At 38.5% G+C, this 9,555-nt stretch overlaps 2 protein-coding genes across 2 annotated transcripts; both read left to right on the top strand.

Annotated features, from left to right (window-relative positions):
* The first annotated feature begins 4,081 nt into the window (after positions 1-4,081).
* LOC147452041 (uncharacterized) lies at positions 4,082-5,863 on the top strand. The gene is made up of 3 exons (XM_086519199.1): positions 4,082-4,198; positions 4,319-4,409; positions 4,725-5,863. Exons 1-3 carry the CDS (start codon positions 4,082-4,084, stop codon positions 5,861-5,863), a joined length of 1,347 nt encoding a protein of 448 aa, XP_086375325.1.
* Positions 5,864-6,190: 327 nt separating this feature from the next.
* LOC147452042 (uncharacterized) lies at positions 6,191-7,633 on the top strand. The gene has a single exon (XM_086519201.1). The coding sequence runs from the start codon at positions 6,191-6,193 to the stop codon at positions 7,631-7,633; it is 1,443 nt and encodes a 480-aa protein (XP_086375327.1).
* Positions 7,634-9,555: the final 1,922 nt, after the last annotated feature.

Genomic DNA, 9,555 nt, shown 5'->3' on the forward strand with positions numbered 1-9,555 from the left:
TCTATGCTATTCAAGTGAAAATTAACATAACCACTCTACCACACATACACACTCACTCGGACATACACACGTGTCCATATAGGGAAACGCGCGCACACACACACACACATATTGAGAGAGAGAGAGAGAGAGAGAGAGAGAGAGAGAGAGAGAGAGAGAGAGAGAGAGAGAGAGAGAGACTATTCAAGTGAAAATTAACATAACCACTCTACCACACATACACACTCACTCGGACATACACACGTGTCCATATAGGGAAACGCGCACACACACACACACATATTGAGAGAGAGAGAGAGAGAGAGAGAGGGGGAGAGAGAGAGAGAGAGAGAGAGAGAGAGAGAGAGAGAGAGAGAGAGAGAGAGAGAGAAGCCTGAAGTCAAATGCCATAAAAAAGCGGACACCCACACATTGAGGATATGAGGCTACATCCAAAAGACTCCACAGAGAAACAAGACCGCACAGAGAGAGAGAGAGAGAGAGAGAGAGAGAGAGAGAGAGAGAGAGAGAGAGAGAGAGAAATTAAAATAAAATTTTATATGAACATTTTCTATGGAGAAAACCTTATAAGTTCACTAAGGGCAATCCCAATAGACCTTAGAAACCTTTGTGTAGTCTTGAAAATCAAGGCATAATACTCAAAAGGCAATCCCAAGAGAGCATGGTATTGAACCAAGAGCCCTTGAGTATCCATTGTATGGGCCTTGAACTCAATATAGATTTTGAGCATGCTGTCTACGAAAGTATTGAAAGAACTATCTTATGGTAGGGCGGCACAATTCAGCTATGCTATTCAAGTGACAATTAACATAACCACTCTACCACACATACACACTCACTCAGACATGAGAAGATATGGTTTTTCTCTCATACAAATAGTTTCAGAAGATCCCAAGGATGTAAGTGCCATGATTCTAGCACTAATTCCATTAGTCTTGGAGGACTCTAATGAGTTTTGAAATAAAGGCATGATACCACACCTGGGTGTTATATACATCATGCCACTTGGGGTTAAACTTACAACCTGTGGAACAATCCAACAAATCTAAAAGTTGTATTGGGTTGATAACTCTTACCTCATGAAGAGAGTTTCAAGCTCACGAGGAGATGATGTTAGCATCATAGAAATGGTCCCAAGAGACTTTGCATATCTATCTTGAGAGCTCTAAATTGTTTTGATTGTGGAGTATGTCCAATACGGACAAGGCCAACAAGCTCTCATCATCTCTCTAGATGCAATTACCAAAGACACATGCATTATAGCTCAAAAAAAAAAGGTGACCATGCGGATAGAGAACTCATAAAACCTAGGGATAGATTACAGAAAGGGTTAGATAGAGAGAAGAACATGTGTGATTGAAAGATCCTATGTTGCTTTCAAACCCTACAAATTTTCGTGTGAGTGTGTAATATGCATGCTTAGTCGTGAGTGTGTAATAAGCATGCTTAGTGGCATATGGAAAAGGGAGAGAGAGAGAGAGAGAGAGAGAGAGAGAGAGAGAGAGAGAGAGAGAGAGAGAAATCTCTAATGCTTTGTGGATGAAGTCCTAGAGCAACTACACTTACATTATTTTATACCATTTTTTTCATTAGGAACCTTATGGCACCTAGGGTATCTATTGAATGTTTTGGTCGTGGATTGGAAGCAATGGAGATAGTATTGGATCACAAAATGATTCATTACTCTCCGGAAAAGAAAGCTGACTTCTTTCAAAGCATTGTTCGAGGTTTCTTTCCGGGTGTTAATTTTGAAGAAGCTTGGAGAACCTACGATCGCACTTCCATGACTTGAGATGGGGTACCCTTTCACCAAATGTTTGTCAGAATCCAAAATAATCCCAGTCAGTGGTTTCGCAATCTACGCCTATTGCAAATATGAGTAAAGCTAGGATACTCGGATGCCCTCTACCTTGATTCTGAGTTAGGTTGTTGTTCTATTTCTGAAGCTTATAGCAAAATTAATGCTTTAAAGAGCATTGTTGGACATGATAAGATAGAGAATCACAAGGAGCCTGCTTTCAAGCGTCCTAGCGCTAAACGCTCTTTTCCCATTTTCAAATGTAGATGGGGTTGATCATGTATTGAGCAAAACTTTTATTTGATGAGCATTTTGGTTTGTTTGCCACTTCTCATGCAAGAGTCCTTTGTTATTTCTCACAACTAGATAGAGATGATGTATCTTCTTTGCTTTTTTAAAAGTGGGCACTTAAAAAGTGAATGTTTTGAGAGAATTGTTTTTACAAGCATTCAAACCTTTCTCTTTGGTTGTCACATTTCTCTTTGCAACCACTGTAGTTTTTTGTGTACAGTAAAATGGAGATTAGTCATGCTATTCCTCTCGCTATTGCAACCAATGGCGTGATATCTTCTCATATAGCTGCAAGTGCATCAGCTAATGAAGAGGAGATATTGTCAAGACTTCCTATTCGCAATGTGCGTGCGGCAAAGAGAGCAGCTCGAAATGTTGGTTTAGATTCTAAAAAGCCAGAGAATGAAACTCTGCTAGAGATCAAAGCCTCTTGCAATAGAATCGAGACAATGCAAACCAATGTCTCTGATGTGGTTGAAACATTAGGCTCTGCATTGGAGATTGAAGTTGGGATACTTTGGAAATTATGAGAAGAGGCAAAAGCAACAAACTTGCAGAGATTAGAGAGTGAGGTACACTTGAGAGAGAAACTTTCTCAAGTTGAAGATTCTCAAAAGATGATATTGGCATCTATTGAGAATCTTCGAAAAGAGATTTCAAGGAGTCAACACGAATCAAAAGGAAGAAATCAAGACAATATGCTGCGACACATTGTACCAGGATTGAGGAGTTATGTCAACAAGTTGGGTGCTTTGACAAAGGTTCAAGGTTCAAGACTTTCTGAGATGCGAGCTACTACAAATAAGTTAAGTGCTTTGGCTAGATTAGTTCGATCAAAGCAACGTCAAGTTTCTCAATGACCTAATCTTCAAAATGGAAGAAATATGTAATGCTATGTTGTATCTTCATCAAACTATTTTTTGGTTATGTGTCAATTGTATTTAGTTCAGAGGATAGAATTTGACGTTGTTTAGATTGATTGTTTATTATGCAAAATGTAGTCAAATTTTAATTTTAATTAAAACTATAGAAAGTATCTTGAATGAGATATTTACTTGCACGTGATTTCATAGATGGTATCTGGACCACGTATATTATCACCTGGTCATGCACGACGTAGCCGACTATGTGATGAATCACGAAAGGCGAGACACCAAATAGCACGAGAGAGAACCAGGAATTCACTACAAAATACCATTGGAACTTTATCAGAGTGCAATGAAAGGCAATGCTTGCTTGATGTACATGAAGAAAACTCTGAAGCCATGGATGTTGGGATGACTGAGAATATAGCATTGCGATCTAATCAAGAGACTGTAGAGCCTATTGTTATCCTTGAAGAAGGAAACTATTCTAGAGTAGCAAAGTATTGTTTGTCCATCCGCTTTGAATACCCAACTTCTCACCTTTTACATCACAAGTCAATGGCACCTATTCTATTCAAAAAGTGTGTGTTGCACAACTTAGGAAGCTTAGATTTTGTTTGTTCGAAATGTGGAGCAAAGGCTTGGAAAGTTGAAGGAAAGATTATCCAAACATTCGTGGGTAAATATTGTTGCTCTGATGGAAGAGTTAGATTACTTCCTTTGAATGAGCCACCAAATGAATTGAAAGATTTGATGAGTTCATCCACAACAAAAAGTAGACAGTTCTTGCAAAACATTCGTGGATATAATAATGCATTGGCATTTGTGTCCCTTGGTGCCCATATCGATGAGACTATTAATTCTGGTGGAAGAGGTGTATACACTTTTAAGGTACATGGATCTGTGTATCATAGCATTGGTTCTTTAGCTCCTGCAGAAGGACAAAATGAAGTTCCACGATTTGCCCAATTATATTTTTTTGATACCGAACATGAGTTGAGCAACAAATTGCATCATGAGTATTCTAGAGTGCTTGCAATCGATGATGCATAGAGTCAATCCCTATGCAAATGCTCTACAATCTGCTGCTTCTTTGTCTGGAGATGCTATTGTACCCAATATTAGGATGGTTATTGCGGAGCATCGTTGTGATGGTTGGCAATATCTCGCTCCAAGGGGTTCTGAAGTTGCTGCAATTATGCCTGGGCAAGGGGATGATAGAAATATTGGCCATCGTGACATTGTACTAAATTTTTGACATGGGGGCTTGAAAAGAATCTCCAGCATGCATCGAGCTTATATGTCCTTATTGTACGTTTTATTGTTTCCAAGTGGAGAGGATGGGTGGCATCTTTACCTACAGACTAGCGATGGAAAAAAGTTGAGCCAAAAGCAATATTATGGCTTTCGCTTACAAATAAGAGATGATACAGTGGAGTGTCTTCTTCGAGGGGGTAGGCTACTACAACAATATGTCGTGGATGCTTATAGTACTATAGAGGAGTCACGACTATTGTGGATGCAAAATAACCAAAGAACACTTCGTGCTAAAGTGTACCAAGGATTGGTTGACATGGTTGAGGCAAGAGATGACTGAGAGAGGGCTGAAGGTCAAAATGTTGGCCGTAGAATTGTTTTGCCTTCGTCTTTTGTTGGAGGTCCAAGATATATGTGCCAACTATTCCAAGATGCAATGGCAATTGTTCGTAGTAGGGGTAAACCTGATCTCTTCATCACATTTACATGTAATCCATGATGGAATGAAATAGATAATGCCTTACTACCTGGACAAAGTGCTGTCGATCGTCCTGATGTGACTGTACGTGTGTTTTATCAGAAGTTCCAAGATATGATGCATTTACTTATCAAGCAAGCCGTATTTGGGGAGGTGATTGGACATGTTTCAGTGATAGAGTTTCAAAAGCGAGGTCTTCCTCATGCTCATATATTGTTGATACTTGCTTCCGAATATAAGCCCATAGATACATTCCACTACGACAAGTTGGTTTGTGCAGAGCTCCATGACAAGAATGTGTTTCCAGAATTATTTGATGTTGTTAGCCATTGTAATGTTCATGGTCCATGTGGTCCTTTGAACCCAAGTTCTCCATGTATGGTTGATGGAAAGTGTAGATTTAGGTTTCCACGAAAATTTTCTACGTCAACGACTGTAAATGAAAGTGGATATCCTATGTATATGAGACGAGATGATGGAAGGTTTGTTCCGTCTAAAAATTACAATTTAGGTAATCGCTGGGTTGTTCCTTATAGCCCTCTCTTATCACTAAGATACAAAGCCCATATTAATGTCGAGATATGCTCAACTGTCACTGACGTTAAATATCTTTATAAGTATGTCTACAAGGGACATGATAGAGCCACTGTTGTTCTTCAAGATTTTGAAGGAGCTATTGATGAGATCAAGGGTTATCTCAATGCACGTTATGTTTCTGCATCCGAGGCTATGTGGAGAATATTTGGCTTTGACATGCATAGTGAAAAACCAACTATTCAACGATTGCAAGTACACCTTCCATTGCACAATATGGTTACATTTCAAGATGGTGATGATGTATCAGATTTGCTGGATAACGAGCAAAATAAGAAAACTACCTTGACAGAATGGTTTGTTGCAAATCAGAACTATCCAGAAGCAAATAGCCTCACATATAATGACTTTCCAAGTGGTTGGGTATGGAATAAAAGTCAAAAGGCATGGTCTCCACGACAACATGGTGTTTCGATTGTAAGAATGTATAATATTGTCCCAACTGCTGGTAAAGCTTATTACATACGAATGCTACTCAATATTTGCAAGGGATGTAAATCTTTTGAAGACTTGAGGATGTATGATGGTATCATTTTTGATACATATAAGGAGGCATGTATAGCTAGAGGATTATTGTAAGACGATGAAGAATGGTCACTTTGCCTCCAAGAACCATCTTTTTTTCAAAATGGAATGCAGTTGAGACAACTCTTTGCAATCATATTAGTGTTTTGTGAGCCATTGCATACGGCTGCTCTTTGAGACAGGTTTTGTACCAAATTTTGTGAGGACTATGTTTATGCCCTAAGGATGCGTATTTCAGATGCAAGTGTACGATTTGATGTGGCAAAAAATCAAGCTTTGCTTCATATAGAATGCTTTTTGCAACAACATGGGAAGAAGCTTTGCGATTACATGCTGCCTGCAATAGACTCAACAATGGTATCCTTAAGTGAAACCGGTGCTATGGCTGAAGAGACAATGTTTAATGTCGATGAGCAACGTAATATAGCAGATCGTATGGAGACTTCCTTAAATGAGGATCAACGAGATGCTTACCACCAAGTGCTCCAAGCTATGGACGCACATTCAGGGAAGGTATTTTTCTTAGATGGTCCTGGTGGATCAGGAAAAACTTACCTATACAATGCACTTCTTTCACGAGTGCGAGAAAGTTGTAGAATTGCTCTTGCATGTGCATCATCAGGTATAGCAACTTTGCTTTTGAGTAATGGAAGAACTGCTCATTCTAGGTTTAAGATACCTTTGGAGCTTCACTCTGAATCAACTTGCAATATAAAGGTAAATAGTCAGCTTGCAGATCTTCTAAGGAATGCAACTTTACTTATATGGGATGAAGCTCCCATGACACATCGCTATGCATTTGAAGCAGTGGACAGAACTTTAAGAGATATTATACAGCGAAATACTTTATTTGGTGGAAAAGTCGTTTTGTTTGGAGGTGATTTTCGACAAATACTACTTGTTGTACTGAAAGGTAGGCGTGCAGACATTGTAAATGCTTCATTGTGTCATTCTCACATATGGAGATGTACGAAGATATTGAGGCTTACCAGAAATATGCGAATACTTGAATGTGGTCAAAATGCACTTCAACAAAGTTTTTCGCGTTGGGTGCTTGATATTGGCAATGGGGATATGGTTGATGGAGGAGACTTAGATAGAGTCAAAATACCTTCACACATGATGCTTCTACGAAATAGTTTGGCGGATCTTCTAAGCTTTATATATGGAGATTTGTGTCATGTGTCAGATCATGCAAGTTTTTTCAGAGATCGAGCAATACTTGCTCCGCGGAAGAAAGAGGTGGATATAATCAATGTCTATGCATTGCAAAGAATGCATGGAGTTTGCAAAGAGTATCTTAGTGCAGATTCAATTTTTATGTCAGAGGAAAATGCACATTTGTACACAATTGTATATCTCAATAGCCTTACTCTTGGTGGTGGTTTTCCACCTCATGCTTTAGTCTTGAAAGAAAATGCTCCTATCATGTTGTTGCGGAATTTGGATCCAAGACGCGGATTGTGTAATGGAACTAGATTGATATGCAAACAATTCCATCATAAGGTGCTTAAGGCAGAGATAGTCACAGGATCAAATATTGGAGAGAGAGTTTTTATTCCAAGGATCGACTTCATTGCTGGAAATCATCAGGGGCTTCCATTTCAAATGAAGCGTCGCCAGTTTCCAATTAGGCTAGCTTTTGGGATGACTATCAACAAAGCACAAGGACAAACATTGGGAATTCTATTATATGTTGCAATGTCACGTGTGCGAAGTGCATCTGCTATGAGGATTGTTGTCAATACTGAAAACACTCAAGAGGAGTGTTACTACACTCCAAACATTGTATTCAAGGAAGTATTACAACTAGCAAACTCATAACAAAAAGTTCAAATTGACATTGTGGCTCTCACTTAAAGTCAAACACACTTGATATTGAATTCTATTGATATCTCTTAGATCAAAGTATTGGCAACAAATGGATCCTCAACGAAGTGTATCCTATGTGGTCGGTCACATTACTGAATTCATTCGAGGTATTTATCTTCTTTCTTAAATTAGAGTATTGACGACCTATTATTTTCTTGAAATGATTGGCTTATACATTGACTTACTTTTTTGAAGATCCACCGCAATGGAGGGGAAGAGTTCTTGCTATGTTTTTGGTGATCTTATTTGATACGACTCATATTATATTGTAAGAGTTTTTATGTGGTATTTTGGTATTTTTAAGCTTTTCTTGCTCTACATAATTCATGGATGCCTTTGCAGAGATCACTACCATCGATGATTTATCATTGTAGGTGTTTATGAAATGTTATACTTAGATAGAGATATGTCTATGGAAGTTCTTGGATATTACCATGTTGCCTTTTCTTTGGACCACGAGCATCGTCAAATTCAAGTTAATATTTGGTTTGTGAGTGATGAAAGGCCAGTCAATGCGCAACAAGTGGGGGTTGCTGGAGAGTGCACTACACCATATTGATTGAGGATATTCACTCAAGTTGAAACACCCCCCCCCCCCCCCCCCCTATCTTGCAAAATGTATACAATGTAGGTCCTTGGACTTATAGAATCTCTAATGTGGTCTCTCAAAGGTTACACTTTGAATAACACTTTTGTATTGTCTCTACTACATTTAAAATATTTGTAAAATTTCCAAGTTTTTGACTTGCTTTCATTCCTCTCTCTCTCTCTCTCTCTCTCTCTCTCTCTCTCTCTCTCTCTATATATATATATATATATTATATATATTAAATCATCCTTAAAAAAAAAAAAAGAAGGACATGATGCTCTACGATATGATCGTCAAAGTCTTCTTTATTCTATTACATCTCTCTTCCTCTTAAAATTTTAAATCTTCGTTGTTAGAGCAGATAAAGAATGGCACGATACATCATGGTTTCATACACCCTCAATGATGTACCTTCTTATATTAGAGGTATGAAAAAACTTATCTTTGATATTTACTTTTACCATGACTGAGAAAATTACTGTCTTTATTTTGTGTGTTTACACCTGTGACAATTTTTTTAGATCCTCCATTGTGGAGGGGTCCTGCACATGCTGAGGATATTGTTCGTATTATCGAGGATTTTGAAATCCTCCGGTGCGTATAGCTTGAACTTGAATCCATATGACGCTTGATAAGTTTGTTACTTTTTATGTCTGAATGGCTGATTGTTATCTTCATTGTAGGCTTCAATATTATTGCAGACATTCTGTCTTGGCATTATATGAAGCACGATATTTTAGAAGTGTTGTAGGCTATTATCACATAGAGTTTGATATAGATGATATGCGAGTCATTGTATGAGAGTTAGGTATGCAGCGACCTCTCAATTGCAACTTTTCATATGGTCCCTATGGAGTGAATGAATGGATGTTTAGAATCTATTCATTGGGTGACTCGCCTCGACGCCTCAGTCGCAATGTTCGACGTGTTGGACCTTGGATCTTGAGAGTTCCAAGTAGAGTGTGTCGTAGGCTCAACTTCTCTAGATGATCGAACACTCTGATCCATTGTCTATGCAGTCTAAGAACCATATTTTTTCTACTTACACATTGCAACTATTTGGTATCCCTGTTGGTTTATTGAAGAGAGAGAGAGAGAGAGAGAGAGAGAGAGAGAGAGAGAGAGAGAGAGAGAGAGAGAGAGAGAGAGCTTTGCTAATTGCTAATGTAGGTTAACATGGGTCATGATGTATTGGCTGTTCTCCCAATACATATAAAGATGCTTATTTATTTGAAAGTTAAGGATGAGTACATTTGTCAAGGAAATGGTACATGGTGATGGTGGC

The sequence above is a fragment of the Adiantum capillus-veneris genome, chromosome 8 (genome assembly GCF_014529385.1).
Source record: "Adiantum capillus-veneris isolate H3 chromosome 8, ASM1452938v2, whole genome shotgun sequence".
Taxonomy (NCBI): Eukaryota; Viridiplantae; Streptophyta; class Polypodiopsida; order Polypodiales; family Pteridaceae; genus Adiantum; species Adiantum capillus-veneris.

Coding starts and splice junctions, on each gene's coding strand:
- LOC147452041 (XM_086519199.1), top strand. CDS start 4,082: ATGGTTATTGCGGAGCATCGTTGTGATGGTTGGCAATATCTCGCTCCA. Junction 4,199..4,318: donor ATATTGGCCATCGTGACATT/GTACTAAATTTT, acceptor CTTTACCTACAG/ACTAGCGATGGAAAAAAGTT. Junction 4,410..4,724: donor GGAGTGTCTTCTTCGAGGGG/GTAGGCTACTAC, acceptor GGAATGAAATAG/ATAATGCCTTACTACCTGGA.
- LOC147452042 (XM_086519201.1), top strand. CDS start 6,191: ATGGCTGAAGAGACAATGTTTAATGTCGATGAGCAACGTAATATAGCA.